This window comes from Melanerpes formicivorus, unplaced genomic scaffold, assembly GCF_026170545.1.
Source record: "Melanerpes formicivorus ecotype bairdi unplaced genomic scaffold, bMelFor1.0.p_v2 SCAF_34, whole genome shotgun sequence".
In the NCBI taxonomy this organism is placed as follows: domain Eukaryota; kingdom Metazoa; phylum Chordata; class Aves; order Piciformes; family Picidae; genus Melanerpes; species Melanerpes formicivorus.
The window spans coordinates 5,980,032-6,007,533 of NW_027142386.1; the positions used below are offsets into that span (position 1 = coordinate 5,980,032).

The following is a 27,502-nucleotide window of genomic DNA, read 5'->3' on the forward strand; positions in this document are numbered from 1 at the left end:
CTGCAGCTGAAGGACCTCACCATGCCCAGGGATGAGCACTGGGGCAGCTGGAGCCAGCAGCAGGAGGCAGCCAGGTGGGGAGGGGGCTGAGGGGGCCTGTTTAAGGGCTAGTTTGTTGCAGACCTGGCTTCACTGAGGAGTGGAAGGGTGAGATGCAAAGGGCCTGGATATAAACAGACAAGCCCTGGCCTTGGCTGGCAGGCTGCATCCTCAGCCAACCCAGCATCACCACCCAAGCAAACTCCTGGCCCAGCTCCTGCCCAAAGGTCTCCTGGGGTGACTGTCAGGGGGAGTGGGGCATTTTTGTCATCTTCCCTCAGTCAGCAGGTAGCTCTGAGGCGTGTGCTTGGGACTGGGATTCATCTCCTAGGCCCTGTGCAGCTGTTGCCACCCCAGCATTTGCTGCCCCTGCTCAGGTGGAGACCTGGAGACCACCACCCGTGGCCAGCTCCGCTCTGGCCCCCTGGGAGAGCAGCAGATGCGTGAGCCAGTTGCTCTGTGTCCTGTCTAGGACACCAAAAGCTCATGGGGATGAGAGTTGGGCCCTTTGCTGGTGGCTTCCCCTGCCCTCCACCCCAGCTCGAGCCCTGGCTGCCCCTCCCCAGGTGATGTCCATCCTGCTGCACGGGGACGCTGCGTTCGCGGGGCAAGGCATCGTCTATGAGACCTTCCACCTCAGCGACCTGCCCTCCTACACCACCCATGGCACTGTCCACGTGGTGGTCAACAACCAGGTGAGGAGCAGGTCCCCATGCCCTGGAGGTCCCCTGGGCTCTGCTGCAGGCTCAGGCCTGGGTGGTTGCTGGCCGCAGGCAGTGGCTGATTCCCTGCCGGAATCTTGGGCTTTGCACCCAGCTGCGTGTCAAGGAAGCTTGACAGCAGCAGCCTTGGCATCCAGCCTGGCACAGGGGTGGTGCAACCCGATGCCCATCATGCAGGGGCACGCAGGACTGCCCTGTTGTGCTCCCCTCTAAACCAGAGCCCTCTCACCGGGAGCAGTCTGTCCCCAGGGGCACAACAGGAGGTTGGCCCAGGCGTGGCAGACAGGGGTGGGTTGCGTTGAGGGGCAGAGCCTTGGCACACCCCCTCTGGGCTGTGGGTGCTGCTTTGCAAGCCCTGCACTGTGCCAGTGCCATGCCCTGCCCCCCCTGCAGATTGGCTTCACCACAGACCCCAGGATGGCTCGCTCCTCCCCGTACCCCACCGACGTGGCCCGCGTGGTCAATGCTCCCATCTTCCACGTCAACGCCGACGACCCCGAGGCTGTGGTCTACGTCTGCAACGTGGCAGCAGAGTGGAGAAGCACCTTCCACAAGGATGTGGTGGTGGACTTGGTAAGGCTTCCACAAGGATGTGGTGGTGGACTTGGTAAGGCTTCCACAAGGACGTGGTGGTGGACTTGGTAAGGCTCCTTCCACAAGGATGTGGTGGTGGACTTGGTAAGGCTTCCACAAGGATGTGGTGGTGGACTGGGACAGACACCTTCCACCAGGCTTCATCTGAGATGAGGCTCTGCTGTGGCTGCTCATCCACACCTCCTGGGGTGTGTTTTCTCCTCCTCTTTGGTGTGAGGGGAGGGAGGAGGTGGTGGGGAGCAAGGCAAGGAGGTACTCAGGAGGTGACAGTGTCCCCTGGATGGAGCCTGCCCTCATCTCCCATGCTGAGGAGGACATGCTTGGGTCCCTCCTGGGCTTTTTCAGACCCTTTGTAGCACATCTTGCATCTGGGAAAGAATGACCTCAGGGACCAGTAGAGGTGCTGGGGATTGAGCTGGTGGAGAGCAGAGCAGAGGAGAGGGACCTAGGGGTCCTGGTGGGCAGAAGGATGCCAGTGAGCCAGCAAAGTGCTCTGGTGGCCAAGGCAGCCAATGGTGTGGTCAGTAGGTTCTCCTCCCTCTCCTCTGCCCTGCTGAGGCCACATCTGGAATATGATGTCCAGTACTAGGCCCCTCAGTTCAAGAAAGACCTCAGAACTGCTTGAGAGTGTCCAGCACAGAGCCCCAAAGCTGCTGCAGGGAGTGGAACATCTCCCTCTGAGGCCAGGCTGAGGGAGCTGAGGCTTGGAGCAGAGGAGCCTGAGGGCTGCCCTCAGTGCTGGGGATGAAGATGTGCAGGGCTGGAGCCAGGCTCTGCTCAGGGATGGCCAAGGCCAGGCCAAGGGGCACTGGGGGCAAGCTGGAGCAGAGGAGGTGCCAGGGGAAGAGAGGGGAAAACTATCACTGTGAGGGTGGCAGAGTCTGGAGCAGGCTGCCCAGAGAGGTTGTGGAGTCTCCTCTGGAGACTTTCCAGCCCCACCTGGATGTGTTCTGTGTGCCCTGCCCTGGGTGCCCTGCTCTGGCAGGGAGGTTGGACTTGGTGATCTCTGGAGGTCCCTTCCAACCTCTGACATTCTGTTGCCTTCTGTTTCTGCACTGTCCTGCCACAGCCCACACCTCACTTACTTAAGTACTTCTCTGCTCCTGTGCCCCAGTGAGTGCTTTTGGAGCTGCAGGTTCCAAGCAGCTGCTCTCAGGGGCTCTGTGCCTTGCCGGCAGGTGTGCTACAGACGCAACGGCCACAACGAGATGGACGAGCCCATGTTCACCCAGCCCCTGATGTACAAACAGATCCGGAAGCAGAAGCCTGTGCTGCAGAAATATGCAGAGCTGCTCATTTCCCAGGGGGTGGTCAATCAGCCAGAGTATGAGGTACTGACCCCTGGGGCCTGGGACGGGAGCTGAGGGCGGCATCAACAAGGAAAACAACTTCCCTTGGCTGAGCTGGCTGTGAGGCTGGCTGTGCCAGGGCCTCTGTCTGCTTGGCCTTGTCAGCTAAAGGTGGCAGTGCTGCAGACCCTGGGTAGGAGCTAGGGCTTGGGCTTGGACCCTGTCAGCTCAGCTCTGTGCGGCACCAGAACTCCTCCTTCAAGGCCTAGGCAGTGCAGCACAGGCCACGTGGCACTGGGGCTCTGCAGCCCTTGGCTCACTGTGGCCTGGGGACGTGCAGGGCCTTGGCAGCAGCTCTGCCTGCTCTTCCTTGCCCCAGGGCTGCTCTGCAGCATCTTCAGGGTTGGAATTGAGTTGTTGGTTTGGTCTCTCAGGGGCCAGGGGCCTCCAGCAGCAGCTTTGCTCTCCAAGCCTGAGCTGCACAGCACTGTGTGGACCAGCTGTGACCTTCAGCATCCTGGCAAGCTCACATTGAGGCCCTCAGACTTGGCACCCTTGTTTGGGGACCCCTCAGTGATGCTTTTCCACCTCTTGGTTCTGCCTTTCAGGAGGAGATTGCCAAGTATGATAAGATCTGCGAGGAGGCCCACGCCAGGTCCAAGGATGAGAAGATTCTGCACATCAAGCACTGGCTGGACTCACCCTGGCCTGGTCAGTCACTGCCAGAGTGCTGGAGGGTGCTGGCAAGAGCCTGGCTTCTAGACAGCTCCTGGCATTCCCACTTGTGCTTGAAGGTGCCCTGAACTCTTCCTATGGAGCTGGGCACAGCCTACACAAGGCACTGGACTGCTCCTTCCCCTGCAGGTTTCTTCACTCTGGATGGGCAACCACGGAGCATGAGCTGCCCCTCCACCGGGCTGAACGAGGAGGACCTGACACACATTGGGCAAGTGGCCAGCTCGGTACCTGTGGAGGACTTCACTATCCATGGAGGTAGGAGCTTGCAGGAGCTGTGCCAGGCTGGGCATCTGTGGCAGAGGAGATGTAGGATAGGACTGGAATGTGGCCTGGAAGGGACATTTTGTGGCCAGCAGATGGAGGGAAGGGATTCTGCCCCCCTACTCCATCCTCCTGAGACCTCCCCTGGAGCCCTCCACCCAGCACCAGACAAACATGTTTCTGCTGGAGTGGGATGAATAGAGGCCACAAAAATAAACATCCAAGGGCTGGAAGCCCTCTGCTGTGAGGCCAGGCTGAGAGAGTTGGGGGTGTTCAGCCTGGAGAAGAGAAGGCTCCAGGAGACCTTCTGGTGGCCTTGCAGTGCTTCAAGGGCTAAGCAGAAAGCTGGGGGCAGAGTTTAGAGCAGGGCCTGTTGGGACAGGCTAAGGGGGGATGATTTGAAACTAAAAGAGGGGGATTGAGAGTGGAGGGAAGGAGAAATGTTTGGCACTGAGGGAAGGGCAAGCCTGGCCCAGGCTGCCCAGAGCAGCTGGGGGTGCCCCTCCAGCAGAAGTATTCAAGGCGAGGTCAGATGAGGCTTTGAGCCACCTAATCTAGTTAAAGCTGTCCTTGCCCATGGCACAGCATGGATTAGGTGACCTCTGAAGGTCCTTTCCAACCCAAATGCGTCTGTGAGTCCATGAGAATTAGTTCCTGAAGGAGCTGTAGTTAAAGGAAGTGAACTCAGAAGCAGCTCTTGGGAGCTGATCCTTCCTTCCCTGCAGTCCTGGCTCATGCCTCTGGCAGAGGTGGATCCACTCCTCTGCCCCCGGGCACCTCTGCCCCCGGGCACTGGCAGTCTGTGGGACAGCTGTGATGTTTCTGGAGCTGTGAACCAGCTTCTGCCTGGCAGGTTTGAGCCGGATCCTGAAGACCCGCGGGGAGATGGTGAAGAACCGGACAGTGGACTGGGCGCTGGCGGAGTACATGGCCTTTGGCTCCCTGCTCAAGGAGGGCATCCACATCCGCCTGAGCGGCCAGGACGTGGAGAGGGGCACCTTCAGGTGGAGCTTTTGGTGGCCATAAAGCTGACTGCAGCCCTCGCAGAAGGGTGACAGTGAAGTGACACTTTCTCTTTTCCCTCCTGTTGCAGCCATCGCCACCACGTCCTGCACGACCAGAACGTGGACAAGAGGACCTGCATCCCCATGAACCACCTCTGGCCCAACCAGGCTCCCTACACCGTCTGCAACAGCTCCCTCTCGGAGTACGGCGTCCTGGGTGAGCTCCCTGCCCGCCGGGGCCGCGCCTGGCGCCGGGGCCGAGCGCTGGGCCCTGACCAACCCCTCGGCTTCTCCTCTGCCCCTCAGGATTCGAGCTGGGCTTTGCCATGGCCAGCCCCAATGCCCTGGTGCTGTGGGAGGCGCAGTTCGGGGACTTCCACAACACCGCTCAGTGCATCATCGATCAGTTCATCTGCCCTGGACAGGCCAAGTGGGTGCGGCAGAACGGCATCGTCCTGCTGCTCCCCCACGGCATGGAGGGCATGGTAAGGACCCATCCCACCTCGGGGGCACCCCGGCCTGCCCGTTGCTTGCACCAGAGGCCGAGCTGAGGGCAGCAGTGGGTAGGTAGCACTGCTAGGAGCACAGCGGTGCCTAGCATCAGCTGCTGGTGCCAGCTGTGCCCCAGACTTGCTGTCCCCATGGCAGGGTCCCGAGCACTCCTCCGCCCGCCCCGAGCGGTTCCTGCAGATGTGCAATGACGACCCTGACGTCTTCCCTGTGAGTGGGGCTGCCCCGGGGGCACAGGCACTGCCTGCCGGGGTGGGGGAAGGGGGCAGCCGCTGCAGGGTGGGCTGGGGGCAGGTGTGGCAAGCTCAGGGCTCCTGCTGCAGCTTGGAGGTTTGGGGGAAAGAGGCTGAAGCCGGTGCCCAGGCTGCAGCTCCACCATTGCTGGTGGCATGAGGCAAAGGTGGTGCCAAGGGTGGTGTGGCAAGGGGCTGCTGGGCAGCCCAAGGTGAATGGCACAGGCTTGCAGCCTCTCCCAGGTGTGCTCTGGAGGGGGGAGAGGAGGATGGGAGGGCTGAGCAGGGGTCTTCTGCCCGCTGCTGGAGCTCTGAGGCCAAGGGGCCCCTCCTGTTTCCTGCACCGCCGCTGTCCGCTGAGGCAGAAGCTGCTGGATGACTTTGACGTGCGCCAGCTCTACGACTGCAACTGGATCGTGGTGAACTGCTCCACCCCTGCCAACTTCTTCCATGTCCTTCGGCGCCAGATCCTGCTGCCCTTCCGCAAACCGGTCAGTGCCAGCCCCTGCTCACCTCCCCAAACCAGTCAGTGCCAGTGCCAGCCTCTGCTGCCCTTCCCCAAATCAGTCAGTGCCAGCCCCTCCTGTCCCTCCACAAACTGGTCAGTGCCAGCTGCGCTGTGCCCAGCTCGCCCAGGACATCCCTGCCAAGCCTCTGGACAGGGCTCCCAGCAGGCCTGTCCTTGCAGCTTGGCAGCCAACCTGGGCAATTTGCCTCTGCCTGTGCCAAGGACCTCGTGGTGGTCAGGGCTGGCTCATGATGTGCTGCCAGCTGACTCGGGAAGGCCACAGTGGCTGCAGGCCCTTCCTTGCTCTCCATGGGGACATCAGAGGTGTTGAGGCTGGTGGGCATCCAAAAATGCCACTTGCCTTCAGCTCCAGCTGTGGAGCAGGCAGGTTCCTGACAGCACCCAAGCCTCCTCAGGGGAAACCCAAGCTGGGAGAGCTGGTGCCATGAGAAACTGGTGCCCAGTCTGGCAGAGCCTGGCAGCTGATGGAGGAGCAAACCTCTTGTGGCTGCTGCTGTGCCCAGGCAGGGCTGGCAGCAGCTCCGTGCTCTGGCCTGTGCCTGCTGGGGAGGTTCTGCTGAGACTGTAACCACCTTGCTCTGCCTCTTCTCCCCCCCAGCTCATCATCTTCACTCCAAAGTCACTGCTGCGCCACCCTGAAGCTCGCTCCAGCTTTGACGACATGCTGCCAGGTACAAGCAGGGCAGAGGTGCCCATTCCCCGCCATGGGATGAAGGTGAAGGGCAGGAACTGGCTGCCCCGAGTAAAGTCCATCTGGCAGCAGCCTCCCCATGCCAAAGGGCAGCTGTGTGAGGCTGACACCATGGGCATCAGGCCACTGCAGACAGCCCATACCCCAGGGAGCTCTGCACCAGCACAGCACAGGTTCTTCTCTCCTCCCTCCCTGCTTCCCTGTAGCACTCAAGTGGCAGGCAGCCAGCATGTGCCAGCTGAGGACTCCAGTAAACTGGAATCACCCCTCACTGGTGCATGATGGCACCCTGGAGAGATGTGGCTCAGCTCTGCAGGTTTTGCCATCGTGCTGCTACCCATCAGGGAGCCATGCCTGGGGATTGGTAGCCCTGAGTCCCATCGAGCTGTGATGGTTTGAACTGGAGCTAGGCCCAGCACCACCTGGCCTGGCTCTGCTTGTCTGTTTGCCTGCCCAGGCTGGCATCCCAGAGGGGCTAACATGGGATGTGGGTGCAGGCAGCTGCCAATATGGTGCCCTGGGCTGCCTACAGATAATGGTGCCATCCTCTCCTGTGGCATCCTCCCCAGCAGGGAGGTGGTGGAGTCCCCACTGCTGTAGGTCTGCAAGCAACGTGTGGCCGTGGCATCTGGTGCCATGGTTTGATGGCTGTGGTGGTGCTGGGCTGACGCTGGACTGGAGGATCTCAGAGGCTTTTCCAACCCAAACCATTCTGTGACCAGACCACCACCAAGTCATTGTCTGCTGCTCCCTCCTCCACTGCTGCAGCTGGTCCCACAGCCTTCCACAGGCTTCTCCCACCAGTGTGGGTCCCTTCTGTGGGCTGTGATCCTCCCAGCCATGGATGGCCCCAGCGTGGGCATCCCTCAGTCAAGACCTCTAAGGGCTGCAGTAGCTCAACTGTCATCTTGCCACAGACCATTGGGGAATGGCTGCTGCACCATGCTTGAGAACCAGAGGAAATGGCCTCAAGCTGCACCAGGGGAGGGTTAGGTTGGAGAGGAGGAACAATTCCTGACCTGCAGGAGTGGTCAGGGATTGGAACAGGCTGCCCAGGGAGGTGGTGGAGTGCCTTTCCCTGGAGGTGTTCATGAAGTATGTGGCCGTGGCACTTTGGGACATGGTTTAATGGCTGTAGTGATGTTGGGTTGATGTTGGACTGAACGACCTCAAGAGGCTTTTCCAGCCTAAGTGGTTCTGTGCTTCTCCAGGCACTCACTTCCTGCGTGTCATCCCCGAGAGCGGCCCCGCGGCGCAGTGCCCCGAGCAGGTGCAGCGGCTGCTGCTCTGCACGGGCAAGGTCTACTACGACCTGACCCGCGAGCGCAAGGCGCGGCAGATGGAGGCCGCCGTGGCCATCACCAGGGTGGAGCAGGTGAGCACGGGCCAGGCCCGGGGGTGCCCTGGCTCCCGGTGCCACCACCCTAACCCCACTCTGTGTCCCTCGCAGCTCTCGCCCTTCCCCTTCGACCTGCTGCAGCAGGAGGCTGAGAAGTACCCAGCCGCGGAGCTGGTGTGGTGCCAGGAGGAGCACAAGAACCAGGGCTACTACGACTACGTCAAACCCCGCCTGCGCACCACCATCAACCGTGCCAAGCCTGTCTGGTAGGGGCCTGGCAGTGGCTGTGCTGCTAGGGGATGCCCTCAGTAGTGCAGAGCCCACCCTCACCTGCTGCCTTCTCCCCTGCAGGTATGCAGGACGGGAGCCGGCAGCTGCCCCTGCCACCGGCAACAAGAAGACTCACCTGACGGAGCTGCAGCGGCTCCTCGACACGGCCTTCAACCTCGACGCCTTCAAGGGCCTGGCCTAAGCACCAGTCTGCTGGTGGCAGCACCCTCCCGTCTGTCTGTCTGTCCCTCGCTCGTCTCCCCCCTCCCTCCTCAACTACAGACCCTGTCAAACCCTACGCTGGTGCCTGCAGTCCTTGTCTAGCTTGCGCCGGGGCCACCGTCGGTGCAGCAGCTCCGGCGGGTGGTTGAGAGCAGCCAGGAGCAGCCCTCTCAGCCATGAGGGGTGGGACCCGCAGGCCCTCTGTCCCCCCGGAGGGACCGGGTGCCAGAGCTTATCTCTGGCAGCATCCAGTGCCATGGCTCCGGCCGCCTCCCAGCCTCTCCCAGTCTGGTGCTGCACTTGGCGCTGCAGCCCCTGCTGCTTTCAGGGGAATGGGCGTGGGTGAGCGCCCCCCTGCAGAGCCCAGGCAGGGCTGGAGGTACTAAACCCCCACCCAGCTCCCCAAGCACCCGCAGGCCCTTGCAGAGCCCGGGCCCCTCTGCCCCCCCTGGCGTGGAGCCCTTGCTGCTCTAGGAGCTCTGGGCTGGCGCTGGGGACTGCATCATTCCTGGGGAGTCCTGGGGGAGTGTGGGATGGAGCTCCCGGCCGGGGCTCGCTTGCAGCTTCCCCAGTAAGCACCGAGTCCCGGCACCGCGCGGGGCCGCCGCGGGTGCAGCGGGGTGTCCGCGCTGCCGCACGGCACCTCACCCGCGGTCACCTCTCCCGCGGTCACCTCACCCACGGGCACCTCACCCGCGGTCACCCCGACATGGATGCGCGTGCACCCGCCCCACGCAGCCCTCGGTCCCAGGCGGGCTGCCCCCACGCGCGGCACGCGCAGCCCCCCGCCCTGCACGCGCGGTCGCCCCGTGTCACCCGTGTCGCGCCGTCACGCTCCCCCGCGCTCCGCCGCTCGGTGCTCGGCTGCCTGCGCCTGGCCGGGGCGGGGCGGGCCGAGCACACCGATGAGCTCGCGGCCCCATTGTGCACGGCGGCGGCGCGGGCTCGGCTCGGTCCGGCCCGGCTCGGCTCGGCCCGGCTCGGCCCCGCCCCGGCCCTGCGCGCCCCGCCCCGGCCGCGCCGCCATGGAGCCACGGCCGCGCGCGGGCTGAAAATCCCGCGCAGCCTCCGCGCAGCCGCGCGCGCCCGGCGCCGCCAGGGCCATTTTGGGCCGATCGCGACGGTGAGTGCGGGGCAGGGGCCGGCGGGGCCGGGCGGCGGGGCCGGGCGCGGGCCGCGACCGGCGAGGGGCGCGCGGGATGGGGCCCTGCGCGCGGCCCCCTGCCCCCGCGGGCGCCGTGCTCGGGGGCTGTTGCCATGGCGATGGTCCGGGGAGGGCGGCCCGGGCCCGGGGCCTGGCCCTGTGTTGCCGCCGGATTCGCGGCCGCGGAAGGTGGGGGCGGGGGGGAGCTGTCACCGTCGGCGGGGACGCGCCGCGGCCGGTGGCCCCGTGGTGGCACCTCCCGGTGGCCCGGCTTGGGTGGCCGCCACCACGCCCCCCGCCGTCCTCCCGCGGGGAGCCGAAAGCGTCAGGGTGACCCCGGAGCACCACCCCAGGTGCTCCCTGCTGTAGAAATACCCCGGGCGGCTCCCGGCCGGGGGCGGGGGGTGATGTCAAGGGGTTCGCGTCCGCCCCCTCGCCCCCGGTCACGCACTGGGAAGTCCCCGCTGTTTCCCCCCACGCACAGGCGTGGGGAAAGCCCCCGGCCCTGCGGCTCTCGAGTCGGTGTCCGCGGGGAATTTGGGGGGAACCGCGGTGGGCTGGCTCCGGGGAGACTTCCGAGGGGCCCGCGGGCACCTCTTCGCCCCTCGCCCGGCGGCGGGGCCGGGCTGTGCTTGCCGGGTAGCCGTGCCGGGCCGAGCAGGACGCTCAGTCCCGGCGCCGGAGCCGGGGGGAGCCGCGCAGGCTCCAGGCGCCCCCCACTCCTGCCCCTCCGGGGCCGGCCGCCCCCTCACGCGCCGCTTCCTCTGACTCCCGCAGCCTCGGTGGCGGTGACGCCGTCCCGCAGCGCCCGCCGCGGCCTCAGAAGACCCAGCCCGCGCCCGCCTGCCGCCGATGAACCCCATGAACCCCATGAAACCCTCCCTGCCGCCCACGCCCCACGGGTGAGCGCCGGCACCCCCGGGTGCCCCATGGCCCCTGCCCCCCCGGCCTCTCCTGCGCTCATCTTCATTAATTTGGGTTTATTCTAGTGATGGTTCATTTGCATACGAGGCTGTTCCCTGGCAACAGAGCTCCAATCAGCCCGCGGGATCCCTCTCCGTGGTAACCACCGTCTGGGGTGTCAGCAACACCTCCCAGAGCCAGGTACCCGGCAGCACCCGAGGCCCCCACCCCTGGGCTCCCCCCTGCCTTGTGAAGGGGCAGGGCTGTGCCCCGCCTGATCCCCTGTCCCACGATGCCATTCTCCAGGTTTTTGGCAGCTCCATGGGCCCCGGGGGAGGCAGCTCCAGCACCCCACTGCTTCCTGGCATGGCTGGCACCGGCTCAGGCATGAGCTCGCCACCATTCTTACCGCAGCAGCCCTTCACTGAGGGAGCTCCTGGCAAGGGATATGTGCAACCGGGCATCTACGGCCGCAGCGCCTACCCTGGTGGGCCAGGCTTTGCTGCCAGGTAAGCGTGGCCCTGCACACCCCATCCTGGCACACGCCCTGCCGCGGGGCTATCACGTTCCTGTTCCCCACCTCTCTGTCCTGCAGCTACGCCGGCAGCCCCACCGGCCCTGGTGGCATGGGGCTCCCCTCGCACACGGGGCGGCCCCCAGCTGACTTCACCCAGGCAGCTGCCGCTGCCGCTGTGGCCGCTGCTGCTGCCGCCACTGCCACGGCCACCGCCACGGCGACTGTGGCGGCGCTGCAGGAGAAGCAGAGCCAGGAGCTGAGCCAGTACAGCGCGGTAAGAGCCCAGCCATGGCACAGCCAGGGGGCTAGCAGCCACCCTAGCTGCACTGTGACTGCCTCTTTCTCCCTGCTGCAGATGGGCGCGGGACAGCCCTTCAGCAGCCAGTTCCTGCCCCATGCTGGACCCCGCGGGCCCGCTGGCATGAGCCCGGCTGGCATGGCAGGCATCATGGCTCCCTCTGGCATTTCCCCTGTGAGCATGAGCCCCGCACGGGCACCCAGTGCTGGCCCCCTGTACGGCGGGCAGCGGATGCCCCAGCACACGTACCCCGGCCCCCCTGCGAGCCAACAGCTGCCCCGGCAGGGCCTCAAGCGGGCATACTCCAGCGAGGTGAGCAGCCGCCCCGGCGGGGCCCGCGGCGCACCAGCACCGGGTCCCTCCTTGCCACCAGCACTGAACCCCCTGGCCTCGCAGGGATACCCAGCACAGCAGTACCTGCAGGGTGGGCAGTATGCTGCAGCTGGTGCCCAGTATGCCCCCAGTGCCCCGCAGCCCTCCACTCCGTCCCCCTCCTACGCTGGCCACAGGCTGCAGCAGGGTGTGGGCCAGTACCTCTCTGCCTCGAGCAGCGCTGGACCCTATTACAAGGTACTGCAGGGGGGGCAGCGGGCACAGGGTGGGGTGATGGGTGTCTGCCATCCCTCGGTGACGGTCCCTGGGGACCTTCCTCCCCCCGCAGCCAGCTGAGCAGTTCAACGGGCAGGGCGCCAGCTTCGGCACTTACAGCCAGGCAGCTGTCAACGGGGTGAGTCCAGCAGCAGGGGGCGGGGGGTGGCAGTGCCAGCCCGGCTGGGTGCTGAGGGTGCGCGGTGCCTCTGCAGCCGGGCCGGTCGCTGCCGGGGTACCCCAGCTCGCCACTGGCAGGGAACCCCACGCCGCCCATGACGCCGGGCAGTGGCGTGCCCCAGTACACGTCCCCGGGGCAGGACGTCAAGTCGCCCTTCCTGCCGGACATGAAGCCCAGTGTCACCTCCTTGCACCCGTCCCCCTCAGGTAGGTGTCCTGCGGGGGGCTGCTGGGGCAGGGGGGCCACATCACATCACAGAGGACCCCCCCGCGCCGTGCCCCAGGGCCCTCCGAGCGGCCAGACGCTGGCAGGCCTGCAGCCATTGCCCCTTTGTGAGCAGGGCACTGTGGGGAGAGCTGTGAAGAAGAGGGGAGGGCCTGGGTACAGGGGGTGTGGGCACTGCCAGGGGCTTTGGGGCTGTGGTGGCTCCTCACAGACAGTGCTCGGTGGGAGGGCATCCTGAGGCTTGTGACAAGGGCGGGCTCGGGGGCGGCTTTCAGGGTAAGGGGCTTGCTTTGGGGGAGTGGGAGGCACCTCTTGGGCAGTGGGAGGGGCTCTGAGGGGGCTGAGCTCCCGTGGGGAGGGCCCGTGGGAGCAGGGGTGGGGTGGGGTGGGATCACTGAGTGGGATGGGCACGGGGCGGGGGGGGGTTGTCTGTGGGGCGGGGCTTCCCGCAGGGTGGGGCCTTGGCTGGTGGGTGGGGCTCGAAGGGGCAAGGCTGGGGGCAAGGCCGGGACGCTGGGTCCCAGCTGATGGTGTCCCCGCTGATGGTGTCCCCAGCAGGGCCGGCCCCCGGGGAGGAGCTGCGTCTGACGTTTCCGGTGCGGGACGGCGTGGTGCTGGAGCCCTTCCGGCTGCAGCACAACCTGGCCGTCAGCAACCACGTCTTCCAGCTGCGTGACTCTGTCTACAAGACCCTCATGATGAGGTGGGGGAGGCAGGGGGGCTGCAGGCCTCATGGCACAGCACAGCACAGCATAGCACAGCATGGCAGCCGTGTGGCATAGAGCAGCACACTGTTGTGTGTGGTGCCATGTGGTACAGCAGAGTGCAGCGTGGTGTGGCGTGGTGCCATGCAGCACAGCTTGTTACTTCAGGGTGTGGTTTGGTATGGTGCTGCCATGCTGCGTGGCATGGTTCAGCATGGCACAGTGCTGTATGATGCAGTGGTGCACAGTGTGCCTTGGCACAGCAGAGTGCTGTATGAGGTGCTGGTACACGGTATGCCCTGGCACGGTACAGTGCTGTGCTGTGTGCTGGCACACTGTGGTTTGTCACAAGCACTGCAGGGTGTGATGTGCACGGCACGGTGGTAGAGGTGGTGGCACAGGTGCAGGCTCGCTGCCCGCACACAGCCCTTCCCACACTGCTGCTTGCCCCCCAGGCCTGACCTGGAGCTGCAGTTCAAGTGCTACCACCACGAGGACCGGCAGATGAACACCAACTGGCCGGCGTCAGTGCAGGTGAGCGTCAACGCCACGCCGCTGAGCATCGAGCGTGGCGACAACAAGACCTCGCACAAGCCGCTGTACCTGAAGCACGTGTGCCAGCCCGGCAGGAACACCATCCAGATCACCGTCACTGCCTGCTGCTGCGTGAGTGTGTGGGCGTGGGGCAGGGGGGGGCAGGGGGGGGGGCTGGGCCCTCCGCTCAGCACCCCTGGCCCTGTGTCCCTGCAGTCCCACCTCTTCGTGCTGCAGCTGGTGCACCGGCCCTCGGTGCGCTCCGTGCTGCAGGGCCTCATCAAGAAGCGGCTGCTGCCTGCTGAGCACTGCATCACCAAAAGTGAGCTCTTGGGGTCCTGGGGGTGGGAGGCTGTAGCACGGTTTGGGGGTACACCCTGGTCCAGGGCTGCAGCATGGTGCAAGGGACACCCTGGTTAGGGGCTGGTGCATGATGGGGTTGATAAGGTAACGGTTGCCACCACGGTGTCACCACCATCCTGGTGTCCCAGTTCTGACCTGTTGTTGTCCCTTGCTTCCCCCCAGTCAAACGCAACTTCAGCAGCGGGACCATCCCTGGGACCCCAGGGCCCAATGGTGAGGATGGAGTGGAGCAGACGGCCATCAAGGTGTCCCTCAAGTGTCCCATCACCTTCCGGAGAATTCAGCTCCCAGCCAGGGGCCACGACTGCCGGCACATACAGGTAGGGGTGGTGGTGGTGGCAGGGTCTGGGGTGCATCCCCCACCCCGTGTCTCCCCACTGCTGGTTCAGCTGCTGCTCTCCTCTATAGTGCTTCGACCTGGACTCCTACCTGCAGCTCAACTGTGAGAGGGGGACGTGGCGGTGTCCTGTCTGCAAGTGAGTGGGGCCCTGCCCCAGTTTCCCTGCCTGTGGGGGTTGGTGCCCTACCCTCACGTTGCCCCTCTCTGCCTGCAGTAAGACAGCCCTGCTGGAGGGGCTGGAGGTGGACCAGTACATGCTGGGCATCCTGATCTACATCCAGAAGTAAGCAACCCCCTTCTGCCCATTTGTGGCCAGCACTGTGCCACCCCCTGGGAGCTGTGCAGTTGCCTCCTCCCCAGCCTGAGTCTCTCTGCCATCCTGCTGCCCCTCAGCTCTGAGCACGAGGAGATCACCATCGACCCAACCTGCAGCTGGAAACCCGTCCCGGTCAAACCTGACATCCACATCAAGGAGGAGCCCGAGGGGCCGGTGCTGAAGCGGTGCCGGACCCTCAGCCCCACGCACATGGTGCTGCCCAACATCATGGAGTTGATTGCAGCCCTGGGGCCTGGCTCCACGCCCTTCCCAGCTTTGCCACCGCCACCGGCCGGAGCTGCTGCTGACTACAGTGCCCCGGGTATGGGGGGAACCCACGGTGGACGGGGGCAGAACTGTCAGTTGTCCCCCTCGCCCCTAATATCTCTTTTCCCCATGCAGGTTCCAGCTTTCCAGGACCAGGAGGCTTCCCAGAGCCCTTCCCACCCCCAGGTGCCCCAGGCACACCAACGCTGACCGACTTTGCCCCGGCTCCCCCCCCCCATCTCCTACCAGTCTGACATTCCTGGCAGCCTCCTGGCCCCTGAGAAGCCCGCAGCACCCCCTCTCCCCACACAGGTCAGCTGGGTTGAGGGTAGGGGGGCTTCTCTAGGTCCCCACATCTCCCTGCATGGGGACCCGGTGGAGAGGGGGTCTGACCACTGCACTCTGCCCGCCAGCTGCCCCTGCCGGGGCGGATGGAGCCGTCCCATCCCCCGGTGCAGCCAGGGCTGCACACCCCTGCTGCGGGCAGCCAGCCGGCGCAGCCGCTGCACCACCGGAGCGTCCCGGCACGGCCCCCCTTGGCCCCCCCGGGTCCAGCGCACGCCCCGGACCTCACGTTTCCCCCAGCACCCGGCATGGCTGGCACGAGCGACGGGTCAGAGCCTGCCCTCGACGTGAGTACCCCGGGCAGGGGTGGCTGGGGGGTGTCTCGCTGCTGGTTCGGGACCCCAACCGCAGCGGGGGGGGTGGGGAGGAGGGGGAGGGTGTGTGTGCTGGTAGTGACACGCTGCCGCCTCCAGCTCCTGCCCGAGCTGACGAACCCCGACGAGCTGCTCTCCTACCTGGGCCCCCCCCGACCTCCCCAGCAGCAGCAACGACGATCTCCTCTCCCTCTTTGAGAACAACTGAGCCATCCTCACCCACCCAACACGGGACCTTCCCCAAGCCCCCCACGAGCCCGGGGGGGCAGCGCTGGCGTGCCCTTGCCTGCCGTACAACCGCCCCCCCACTTCTCCCCCCCTCCCACCCCCCGCGACGCGGAGACTTCTCCCGAAGGGCTGCGATGGGAGCGGCAGCCAGGCCCGGGCTCCCCCCAGAAGCACAAGGCTGTACATAGTGTAGAAACACTACTGCCCCCCGCCCCCCGTATTTAAAGGCATCGCTGGGGTCGGCCTGCGCCCGCTCCCTGTGCACACGCTGCTTCCCCTGGTACCGCCCGCGCCCGGCCCGCGGGGTGCGGGGGTGGTGGGTGGCCCCCAGCTGCCCCGCGGACCCCCCTTCTTCGTCTCCTCATCACTGGCTATTAAAGGATTTCGTTTCGGCGGGGCTCGCGCGATCCTTTGTCACCCACGGCTGCGGCTTCCCCGCTCCCCACGTCGCGGGCAGGGGTCGGTGGGTGCCCGGAGGGATCCTGCCCCTCCCGCCGGGGCGCGGCCAGGGGAGCCGGTGAACCGTGCCTACTGCTGGCAATCATTAACCCGCGGGCAGCGCTGCCGCCAGGCCCGGGGCGGCGTGGCGGGAGTGGCCTTGCCCCCGGCTGGGGGTCTCTAGGGGGCTTCTCAGTGTCGGAAGCGGGGCCCGGCTGCGGCATGGGGCTGCCCGGAGCAGGCCGGTCCCACAAGCACGGTGGGCGACCCAAATGGAGCCCGTGGCTCCCGGCCCCACGAGTGCCGTATCGCAGGGCTACTGCTAGCCTCCCGCCGCCGTGCCGGATCCGCCTGCAGGCCACAGCGCTGCCCCACACTACCGGTCTCGCAGCCCCCAGACCCGGCTCGCTGCCTCCCACCTCCCCGCAGGCATCGCGCATGCGCGACCCGCCCTGCCCAGCCGCGAGGCTCTGGAGCCCCTCGCCCCCGTTCTCCCCCCCCACTCAGACACCTCAGCGTTGATTGGCTGCGCATCCCGTCACTCTGACGCACAACCAGCAGCCGTTGGCTAGCGCTGCGGCAGAGGCGGGCTCTCTAGGCCCTATATAAGGTTCGGCGGGGAGCCCCGCTCCTTCCGCTGCGCCGCGCCCGCTGCCTCGTTGTTTTGCTGCTGCCCAGCGCACGCCCAGCCATGGCCAACCCCACCGTCTTTTTTGACATTGCCGCCAACGGCGAGCCCCTGGGGCGCGTCACCTTCGAGGTGGGATGGGGATCTGAGGGTTGGGGGCTGAAAGGAGCAGGCTCGTGGGGGGGGGGAGTTGCCGCCATTTCCTGGCGGGGGTAGGGGGCGCCGCAGACGGGGGAGGGGCGCTGCCGCCATTTCGGCGCTGTGGGATCGTTCCTGGGGAGGGGGCTGGCAGCGGTGAGGTTGGCGGTTTCCTCCACGTGGCTCCTGCAGGGATAGCGACAGCGGCCCGCCAGGTCCCGGTGGGGAGGGAACAAAGGACCTGGCGCAGCCTTTCGGTGCCGCCGATCCAGGCGGAGGATGCGGCGGCGGCCGCGCAGAGCTAGCGCGGGGGTGCCGCCCGCGGGGAGCGCTGCCGCATCGTGCGCTGCCCTCGGCCGGCGGCAGTCTCGGCCCATTACCGTCGGGCAGGCTCCGCGCCGCCCTGCTCCGCCCCGGGGGGATGGGGGAGGGGGGGGGCGCGGCGGCTTCCCCCGCTGCAGAATCGGGGCCGCGGCTGCCCGTGCCGCCATCTTGTCCCCGTGCCCCGCCGCACCGGAGCCGCAGCCACCCTCTGCGGTCGAGCGAGCCGCGTCCCTCCGCCGGGAGATGCTTCCCTGGCCCCCGTGGCGCTCCTGCATGTCGGAGCGGGAGCGGCCGCAACCCGATCGCGGCGGGATTGGCACGGCCGAAGCGAAGCATTTCGCGCCCCGCCGAGCTGGCCCCCGGGACGGTGAAGCATCTCTGGCACGGCTGGGGCTGCGCTCCGGGAGGCTGCTCCGCGGCTGCGGCACAGCCCCCGGCGAGCTGCCCGGCGTGCAGATGGTGCCCGCTGCAAATCCGGTTGGAGCGAATGGGAGGCGGCTTGGCCCTCGCCTGGGCAGGCTGGAGGGACTGAACGGAATGCCGGGCACGGAGCTGCCCCGCTGCTTGTCATCCTTCAGATGCTTCCTCTGTTAGCTCAGAGCTCCCGGGCGCCTCCAGCTCAGCTGTGAGGTGGAGAGGCCTCTGCAGCTGCAGGCACGGCTGGGATCACCTCTGGGAGCAGCGAGGGGGAGGGAGGATCCCTGTGTGCTGCCAGTGCTTCCGGGGAGGGGGTGGTGGCCGCTCTTCACCTGTCCTGGCTAACGTCCTCTCCTCTCGTTGCAGCTGTTTGCAGACAAGGTCCCGAAGACAGCAGGTTGGTAAAGTTGCCCTGGCCACACTGTGGCTGCACCAGGCCTTGCTGCTCTCCCCAGCTCTGGGCAGGACGAGCCACTCATGGTGGTTTTCTTCTTCCTTTCCAGAAAACTTCCGTGCCTTGAGCACCGGCGAGAAGGGATTTGGCTACAAGGGGTCCTGCTTCCATAGAATTATTCCTGGGTTCATGTGCCAGGTGTGTGGTGCCCCTGCTGCAGCGGGGGGGGGGGGGCTGGATGAGGTGCTTGGGTGCATTCTGGAGTTGGGTGCTTGCAGGTTTGGGGTGGGAAAACAGCTCTGCTCCTGCTTTGCAGTCCCTGCAGGGCCCCTGCAGCTGGTTTGAGAGTTGTTCTCTCTGCAGGGCGGTGACTTCACGCGCCACAATGGCACCGGCGGCAAATCCATCTACGGGGAGAAGTTCCCCGATGAGAACTTCATCCTGAAGCACACAGGGCCTGGCATCCTGTCCATGGCCAACGCTGGCCCCAACACAAATGGCTCCCAGTTCTTCATCTGTACTGCCAAGACCGAGTGGTACGTGGGGAGGCGAACCTGGGGCTTCCTAGCACCCAGTGGGGAGGGGGTGTGCCAGATGGGGTGCCAAGGTGCACGGTGAGGGGGCAGGTGCCCACTGTGAGCTGTGTCTCCTGCAGGTTGGATGGCAAGCACGTTGTCTTCGGCCGCGTCAAGGAGGGGATGAACGTGGTGGAGGCCATGGAGCGCTGTGGCTCCAAGGATGGCAAGACGAGCAAGAAGATCACCATCACTGACTGCGGGCAGCTCTCGTGAACCCCTGCTCCCACCTGACCATTCCTGCAGCAGCCTGGGTGCTGCACCCCACTGCAGCCCCCCCCCTCCCCTCCTGCTCCTGACTTACTGCTGCGTTTCTACTGGGGCTCAACCCCCTGTGCACAGCCCAGCTGGGCTGCAGTTACCTTTGAGTCAATAAAACGAGTTAAATCATGGGACTCCCCTTCTCTGCCCCTTGACTAGGGAGTGTGAGCTGTGAGGCTGGTGGGGGAGGAAGAAAGTGGTGCTAGGGGGTGGAGATGGGGGTCCAGAGCGGAGAGCTGCAGGCAGCTGGACCTTGTGCAGCTGGTGTCTGAGGTCTTCAGTGCTGCCAGTGGGAAAGGAGCTGCTTCCTCTGCCCTCTGCTGGGGACCCTTCTGTGGTGTTCCTCTCCTTAGAGCTCTCTCTCTCCTGTTGGCACCTTAGGTACCTGTGGGTCTGTGTTAAGACACAGAGGGGACTGCAGGTCTCTGCTGCCCTGGGCTGGTGGGGTCCCAATAAGGGAGAGTCCAGTCTGGAATCATTCCAGTGCTTGATTCCAGTCCTAGCAACTCTGCTTAGGGGGAGGTTTGTGTTTGGAGCGTCCCAGGGATGCCTATCTGCTGCAGTCCTGGGTTGGAGCAGGATGATTGATGCTCCCAGTTCCAAGCACTGCCAGTGCTTCAGGTTTGTGGGTGAAGGGGTAGGGGTACATTTCAGGTCACTGTGAGCCTTGTCCCTCTGTGGAGGGCATGTGTAGCACCCGTGCCAGAACCTGCAGGACCCGAAGCTCCCCTTGCTGGGTGGTGGAGTCCTGTAGGAACCTGAGCTCTGGCCGGGGTGGGAGGGGGCTGTCTGAGCGTGGAGCCCTGCTTCTGGTGAGCCTTGAAAAGCGGCAGCAGTGTTCAGTGCTGGCAGCATGCGGGAGCCCGTGGGGGCTCGGGGCCCTTTGCACTGGGTGCTGGGGAATAGCGCAAGGCAGAGCGAGCTGCTGGCCCTGGGGACAGCCATTCCCTGCCGAATGGAGGCGGCCAGGGGAGGCCTTTCTGTGAGACACCGAGGCGCCTAGGGGAGCCTTTCTGTGCTGCACCCAGGCGGCCGGGGAAACCGCTTCTGAGAGACACCGAGGCGGCCGGGGGGAAGCCTTTCGGTGGCACACCGAGGCGGCCGGGGGGAAGCCTTTCTGTGCCGCACGCAGGCGCTCGGGGGAAGGCTTTCTGTGCCGCATGCAGGCTGCCGCCGCGGGCAGTCGCCGCCGAGCTGAGGGTTTCCTCTTCTCCCGCTGCAGCTCCCCGGGTCGGGGCTGATCTTTTGCTCCCCTGTCTCCCGGCTCTCAAGTGATGTGTCCCAAAGCCCAAGTGAAGCCCAAGTGCTCAGGGCTCTGGGTCTCCAGCGGCCGCCTTTGGGCTCTGAGCGTCTGCTGGGGTGCTCCCACAGCCCGGCTGAGGCAGGCTGCAGGAGGAGGCTGCAGGAGGAGGCTGCAGGAGGAGGCTGCAGGAGGAGGCTGCCTGCCATTCCTGCCGGCTGCTATTCCAAGCCTGTCAGCATGACCAAAGAACCTTACTCAGAGGGAGGAGGAGGACCAGCCCTGTCCTAAAGAAGCAGCCTTGGGCTACCCAAACTGTAGAAAAGACTTTCAGGATCATGGGGTTCAGCCCTTCTCTGACTCTACCAAATCCAGTGCTGAGCCACAGCCCTTAACACCTGCACAGCCCTTAGCACCACATCTCTGCAGGTTTTAAGGGATCGTGGCAGCATCCCAGCCCCTCCAAAATACCTAAACCTCTCCCTGTTTGTGGGGCATCAGAGATAAGGACTTGCAGCAAGAGCAGCTGAAGGGCTGTGTGGCTGAAGAAAGGGGCATGTGGGTAATTGGATTTGCTTTCCAAACCAGCAGCCTGGGGAACACCTGAAAAGTGTGAGGAAGACCTGAAGCTGCATTCAGGGACAGATTGGTGTGCCCCAGGCTGCCAGGAGCAACTCATTCATGCAAAAGCAGGGAGAGGAGGAGGGAGAATGTCCCCTGGAGGCCCCGACACGGTGGTGCTCCCTTAGAGGGAGCTTGGTGCCCTCCTTTGTGCCTGCTCCCTTTTCCCCTCCCTGCTGCCGGGACTGGCAGCTGGTGATGGCATTGCTGGTGCCCCAGCAGCTAAGGCTGGGGACAGTGGACCAGGGGAAGGCCCTGTAGCCAACGGGCTCCCACCCACTGCATGTCTGTGCAACACTGCACGTCTGTGCCATCCAAAGCAAGGAGCAGTGTCACAAATCTGCCGGGAGGGGAAGCAGGACAGGGATGGAGCAGGCACAGGCAGCAGGAGGCAGCAGGAGCAAGGGAATGGCTCAAAGTGCCTGAGCACAAAGTCCTGCTGAGGACATCCCCCAGCAGCCTGTGTGCCACTGACCCTGCCTGCCCTAGGCAGGATGTGAGGAAGAAGTTCTTCCCCAGGAGGATCAACTGGAACAGCTGGAATACTGTATCCAGTTCTGGGCCCCTCAGTTCAAGAAGGCCCTCAGGGAACTGCTTGGAAGCACAGAGCCACAAAGCTGCTGCTGGCAGTGGAGCATCTCCCTGTGAGGGAAAGACAAAGGGAGGAAAAAGCTCTAAAGCCTGGAGCTTTTGAGATGCTGAGGCTTGGTGCTTTTGAGATGTGAGAGAGCACAAAGCAGACTTGAGGTGACATTTCCCCCTCTGGAGATGTCTTCATGGCCCAAAGAGATCTCAGCTCTTAACCAGAGATCCCTGCTGCCCCAGTTCTAGCCCCCAAAGCAGGATAAAGCTCACACATGCCCTGCATTACAACACAGATACACAGAGGAGTAAATAACCCCAGGAGTGTCCAACCAGTTTCTTGAGGCTCAGCCCAAACCAGGGATCCACAATGCCAGCCATTGCTCTGAGAATCCCCAGCTCTGAGAATCCCCAGCCCACGCAGGACCCCGGCTTCCTGGGCTCGTTCCCATCCCACTGATGGCTGTGGCTCTGAGCCCTTTGCTCTCTAGGATGCTGATGCTGATTGTGGGCTTCCTCTATCTCCCCTCCCCCGGGTGGTGTTTCCAGAGTCCACCTTAGCTGCCTGCACCTGCAGTGTTCCTCATCCCCAGAGCTTCTGTGCTGATCCCTTTGCTGCCTCCAGCCCCAGGCTCACCCTTCTCTGTCCAGTTCCTAGCTGCAAGGCTGCTAGCCTTGCTCTGTGTTGGAGCCCTGCCTCCCTCCCCTGCATTTTGCCCCTGGCTCAGTGCTCATTGCTGTGGTGGTCCAGCTGCAGTGCTCCCATGAAGTTTCCTGCAAGGCAGGTCCCAACCCATGCCAGCTTCACAAACCTCTCAGTTAGGTTTTGCCTGTGGATTGTTTCAGCAGTGGCCTCATGGCTGTAAGCTGTCCATGCTACAAGCTGTCACCCACCAGTCCAGCAAGGGATATTGCAGACCCTCCTGTGACTCCTTATTGGGACCCAGCAGTTGATCTTCTTGGGGGCATTTGCTCTTCCTCTCTGCTCTTGCCTGGTGTGGGACTGAGGGTGGTCTGTAGAGCTTGGCTTTGGTGTATGGCTCCTGTATGGTTTTCTGCTCTGGCTGTGCTGTGCACACAGCTGGATCCCACAGCAGGGACTGCAGGCCTGCTGGTAACCAAAGCAGACTTGATTGGGTGCTTGGGGTGGCTGTAGCTGAGGTGATAGCTTCACTGGGAGCTGAAGGATCTGGGAGTGCTGGTGGACAAGATCCCCATGAGCCAGCAAGGCCAGTGGTCTCCTGAGGTGAAGAGGAGTGTGGGCAGCAAGGCAAGGGAGGTCCTTCTCTTCCTGTATTCTGCCCTGGTGAGGCCACATCTGGAGTCCTGACTCCAGTTCCGGCCTCCCAAGATCAGGAGGGACAGGGAACGAGGCTGGGGTCAGAGTGGCTGAGGAGCAGCCAGGCAGAAAGGGACCTGGGGGTACTGGTTGATAGTAGGCTGAACATGAGCCAGCAGTGTGCCCAGGTGGCCAAGAAGGCCAATGGCATCCTGGCCTGCATCAGGAACAGTGTGGCCAGCAGGAGCAGGGAAATGATTCTGCACTGGTTAGGCCACACCTTGAGTCCTGTGTCCAGTTCTGGGCTCCTCAATTCAAGGAGAGATTGGATGAGGCACTTGGTGCCAGGGTTTAGTTGATTAGATGGTGTTGGGTGATAGGTTGGACTCGGTGATCTTGAAGGTCTTTTCCAACCTGGCTAATTCTGTATTCTGTATTCTGTACTGGGGAGAGTCCAACAGAGGGCCAAGAGATGCTGAGGGCCTGGAGCATCTCTGTGAGGAGCAAAGGCTGAGAGCCCTGGGGCTGAGAGCCTGGAGAAGAGCAGCCCCAGAGGGGAGCTGAACAATGCTCAGCAATAGTTAAAGGGTGGAGGGCAGGAGGCTGGGGCCAGACTCTGCTCAGTGGTGCCCAGGGACAGGACAAGGGGCACAAACTGGCACCCAGGAGAGTCCTGTTGGAAAGCCTGCACAGACTGCCATGTAGGTGAGGCAGGAATCGTTTATTGGAGTCGAAGAAGCAGTTCATATAGGAAAAATCGAGCAGGCTAAACAAGTCTGTGACATTTTTGCCCCCCTGTTGCTAATTGAGTTTCTTTGATGTGTAGCTGTCCATATCAGGTTGAGCTGGTTTTGCAAGTAGGCAAGCACCTCCTGTTTCACACTTCAAGTAGCTCCCTGCAGTCAGCTCCTCTTGTCATCAGGTCATTCTGCCGTTACCAGCAGCCTGCTGTTCTTTCTTGCTCTGAAGCCTTTCACAGTTACTTTCTGTTCCCCCTCAGCTCCCCATATTTATACTATTCAGAACAGCAGACATCATAGTTTCATTCAGGGTTGGAAGGGACCACAAGGATCATCTAGTTCCAACCCCCCTGCCATGGGCAGGGACACCCCACACTAGATCAGCCTGGCCAGAGCCTCATCCAGCCTGGGCTTAAACACCTCCAGGGACAGGGCCTCGACCACCTCCCTGGACAACCCATTCCAGGGCTTCACCACTCTCATGGGGAAGAACTTCCTCCTCACATCTAGCCTGAATCTCCCCACCTCCAGCTTCATTCCATTCCCCCTAGTCCTATCACTACCTGAGATCCTGAGAAGTCCTTCCCCAGCCCCCTCACTCTCAGCTCTTCATGGAGCTGGAGGTGAGGAGAAAGTTCTTCATGAAGAGAGTCATTCGTCATTGGAATGTGCTGCCCAGGGAGGTGGTGGAGTTGCTGTCCCTGGAGGTGTTCCAGAGGGGATTGGATGTGGCACTTGGTGCCATGGTCTAGTCATGAGGTCTGTGGAGACAGGTTGGACTCAATGATCTTTGAGGTCTCTTCCAACCTTAGTTATACTGTGATACTGTGATACTGTGATACTTTCTCTTCACCTCCAGCCTAAACTTCCCCTGGCACAGCTTGAAACTGTGTCCTCTTGTTCTGGTGCTGGGTGCCTGGGAGAAGGGACCAACCCCCACCTGGCTACAACCTCCCTTCAGGTAGTTGTAGAGGGCAATGAGGTCTCCCCTGAGCCTCCTCTTCTCCAGGCTAAGCAACCCCAGCTCCCTCAGCCTCTCCTCACAGGGCTGTGCTCAAGGCCTCTCCCCAGCCTCATTGCCCTTCTCTGGACTCCTTCAAGTCTCTCAATGTCCTTCTGAAACTGAGGGGCCCAGAACTGGACACAGGACTCAAGGTGCAGCCTTGCTGCTACCACAAAACTGGAAAATGTATCCCCAGACACAGTAGGGATTTTAACCTGCTGGATTCAGGTATGTGAGTCATGTCAGACTGCCAAATTTCACTGGGACAAAGTCCTCTGGGCACAGCTGTGTGATTTTCTGGCTATCAGGGCACATTCACACAATGTCTGTAGCTTGACCAAAAGGAATGTCAAAAATGTCAAACAGTTTCATAAAGCTCTTTGCATTACTATCAAAACATCATGCATAATCTTTGCTTGTTGGAGAGCATTGGGCACATGTGCTGCTGAAGTCAGTCTGTCTGCAAGCTCATTTCCTTCTGCAATAGGCCCTGGAAGCCTGGAGTGAGATCTCACCTGCATCATAATATATTCCTCAGTCTTTGCATTGCACAACTGTGACAATTCACACCTTGAGTCCTGTGTCCAGTTCTGGGCCCCTCAGTTTAAGAAGGACATTGAGAGACTTGAAGGTGTCCAGAGAAGGGCAACAAGGCTGGGGAGAGGCCTTGAGCACAGCCCTGTGAGGAGAGGCTGAGGGAGCTGGGGTTGCTTAGCCTGGAGAAGAGGAGGCTCAGGGGTGACCTCATTGCCCTCTACAACTACCTGAAGGGAGGTTGTAGCCAGGAAGGGGTTGGTCTCTTCTCCCAGGCAACCAGCACCAGAACAAGAGGACACAGTCTCAAGCTGCGCCAGGGGAAGTTTAGGCTGGAGGTGAGGAGAAAGTTCTTCACTGAGAGAGTAATTTGTCGTTGGAATGTGCTGCCCAGGGAGGTGGTGGAGTCCCCATCCCTGGAGGGGTTCAAGGGGAGATTGGATGTGGCACTTGGTGCCATGGTCTAGTCATGAGGTCTGTGTTGATAGGTTGGACTCGATGATCCTCGAGGTCTCTTCCAACCTTGGTGATTCTGTGATTCCTTGTGGTAAGGCAACTCTTCCATATCTTTCCATAGCACCCTGACAATTAACAGTAGGAACTGAAGAGGCAAAGTGTTTACAATCATCTGGGAGGAGATAAATGGTAAAAAGCCAGTGTTTCAGGTCTGTCACACAGCATGGGCAGTGATTTGCAGTTGCCACAGGATCAGGTACCCCAGGCTGTAGTGACTCCGTATTTTCCATTACCGTGTAGGCTGCTCTAAGCTCTTGAAGCAGTCGCCACCTTCTGGATTTTTTCGGTATTACAAATATTGCTGCACTCCAGGGGCATGTGGATGGGCTAATATGACCTGCCTCTAACTGTTCCTTTACCAAGATGTTTGCTCGTTTCAGCTTCTCACCCGTCAAGGGCCACTGATCAACCCAGGCAGGCTGTGTCGTTAGCCGCCTCAATTTAAGGCGAGGCTGATTCATTTCAATGGCCCTTATCAGGAGTTTGTCAACAGTGTCAGGCCCCATTGTTTCAAGAGATCCCTTCCCCAGAGGTTACAAGATGCTTGTAAAAAACAAAGGGCCTTATATTGCTAATTTTCCATTGGGTCCCACTGTTTTCAGCGGGATTTTTGATTGATAGGGAATCTGAGTTCCACCTGCTCCTTCTACAGCAAGGCCTTTGACACCGTCCCCCACAGCAAACTGCTGGCTAAGCTGTCAGCTCGTGGCTTGGACAGCAACACTGTGCTGGGTTAGGAACTGGCTGGAAGGCTGGGCCCAGAGAATGGTGGTGAATGGTGCCACAGCCAGCTGGCAGCCAGGCACCAGTGGTGTGCCCCAGGGAGCAGTGCTGGGCCCCATCCTGTTCAGTATCTTTATTGATGATCTGGATGAGGGGATTGAGTCAGTCATCAGCAAATTTGCAGATGACACCAAGTTAGAAGCAGATGTTAGTCAGTTAGAGGGTAGAAAGGCTCTGCAGAGGGACCTTGACCGGCTGGACAGATGGGCAGAGGCCAATGGGATGGCATTCAACAAGTCCAAGTGCCAGGGGCTGCACTTTGGCCACAGCAACCCCAGGCAGAGCTACAGGCTGGGGTCAGAGTGGCTGAGAGCTGCCAAAGAGAGAGGGACCTGGGGCCTGGGGGTGCTGATTGACAGCTGCCTGAATATGAGCCAGCAGTGTGCCCAGGTGGCCAAGAGGGCCAATGGCATCCTGGCCTGCATTAGGTATAGTGTGGCCAGCTGGAGCAGGGAAGTCATTGTGCCCTGTGCTCAGCACTGGTTAGGCCACACCTTGAGTCCTGTGTCCAGTTCTGGGCCCCTCAGTTTAAGAAGGACATTGAGAGACTTGAAGGTGTCCAGAGAAGGGCAACAAGGCTGGGGAGAGGCCTTGAGCACAGCCCTGTGAGGAGAGGCTGAGGGAGCTGGGATTGTTTAGCCTGGAGAAGAGGAGGCTCAGGGGAGACCTCATTGCCCTCTACAACTACCTGAGGGGTGGTTGTGGCTGGGAAGGGGTTGGTCTCTTCTCCCAGGCAACCAGCAGCAGAACAAGAGGACACAGTCTCAAGCTGTGCCAGGGGAGGTTTAGACTCGAGCTGAGGAGAAAGTTCTTCACCGAGCGAGTCGTTCGTCATTGGAACGGGTTGCCCAGGGAGGTGGTGGAGTCCCCATCCCTGGAAGTGTTCAAGAGGGGATTGGATGTGGCACTTGGTGCCATGGTCTAGTCATGAGGTCTGTGTTGATAGGTTGGACTCGATGATCCTCGAGGTCCTTTCCAACCTAAGTTATACTGTGATACTGTGATACTGTGATACTGTGATACTGTAGCTCATGGTTGTGACAGTTCCCAATCGTCTGCCTGTTCCTGTGCTTGTGTGATCACACCTGCTCCAGCGAGAGCTGTAAAGAGCCTTCCCAGTATACAAACATTCAACACAGGTCCATCATCCTTCATTGCTTGTGTCCATAAAGTTTCTGGAGAGCCTGAGCTACCCATCCCTCCCCCCCCCCCGTTGTCTTTAAGTGGTGTAATGCCAGCAGACAAATCAGAAAAGGGCATTAGTTGAGCAATTCCTTCCCCCTGTGGAATGTGACATGGTGGGGAGAATGTCCAGAGCATG

General features: G+C 62.5%; 3 protein-coding genes across 7 annotated transcripts in view; all 3 read left to right on the forward strand.

The window, feature by feature from the left end:
* Positions 1-8,517, forward strand: part of OGDH (oxoglutarate dehydrogenase) — a 42,597-nt gene extending 34,080 nt beyond the window's left edge. For all 5 annotated transcript variants that reach the window (XM_068156684.1, XM_068156686.1, XM_068156682.1 and 2 more), the window contains 14 exons: positions 606-734; positions 1,155-1,334; positions 2,534-2,686; positions 3,253-3,355; positions 3,509-3,637; positions 4,497-4,647; positions 4,737-4,864; positions 4,954-5,132; positions 5,296-5,367; positions 5,756-5,881; positions 6,518-6,590; positions 7,822-7,985; positions 8,061-8,215; positions 8,301-8,517. In XM_068156684.1, coding sequence (XP_068012785.1) covers positions 606-734; positions 1,155-1,334; positions 2,534-2,686; positions 3,253-3,355; positions 3,509-3,637; positions 4,497-4,647; positions 4,737-4,864; positions 4,954-5,132; positions 5,296-5,367; positions 5,756-5,881; positions 6,518-6,590; positions 7,822-7,985; positions 8,061-8,215; positions 8,301-8,421 — 1,863 coding nt within the window. In that variant the 3' untranslated portion in view covers positions 8,422-8,517. The remainder of the gene's footprint in view (positions 1-605; positions 735-1,154; positions 1,335-2,533; positions 2,687-3,252; positions 3,356-3,508; positions 3,638-4,496; positions 4,648-4,736; positions 4,865-4,953; positions 5,133-5,295; positions 5,368-5,755; positions 5,882-6,517; positions 6,591-7,821; positions 7,986-8,060; positions 8,216-8,300) is intronic.
* A 966-nt stretch (positions 8,518-9,483) lies between these two features.
* ZMIZ2 (zinc finger MIZ-type containing 2) lies at positions 9,484-16,099 on the forward strand. The gene is given in 21 exon segments (XM_068156687.1): positions 9,484-9,564; positions 10,363-10,487; positions 10,575-10,689; positions 10,795-10,997; positions 11,084-11,279; positions 11,361-11,615; positions 11,700-11,873; positions 11,965-12,030; positions 12,107-12,278; positions 12,856-13,000; positions 13,457-13,667; positions 13,752-13,857; positions 14,061-14,218; positions 14,307-14,374; positions 14,453-14,521; positions 14,632-14,876; positions 14,957-15,048; positions 15,050-15,133; positions 15,235-15,453; positions 15,580-15,627; positions 15,629-16,099. Coding segments are annotated over 20 exon segments (2,736 nt in total). The 5' UTR covers positions 9,484-9,564; positions 10,363-10,437; the 3' UTR covers positions 15,689-16,099.
* A 675-nt stretch (positions 16,100-16,774) lies between these two features.
* Positions 16,775-19,017, forward strand: PPIA (peptidylprolyl isomerase A). Its single transcript, XM_068156688.1, has 5 exons — positions 16,775-16,906; positions 18,020-18,050; positions 18,157-18,245; positions 18,411-18,583; positions 18,703-19,017. The coding sequence occupies exons 1-5, from the start codon at positions 16,838-16,840 to the stop codon at positions 18,836-18,838; spliced, it is 498 nt and encodes a 165-aa protein (XP_068012789.1). The 5' UTR covers positions 16,775-16,837; the 3' UTR covers positions 18,839-19,017.
* Positions 19,018-27,502: the final 8,485 nt, after the last annotated feature.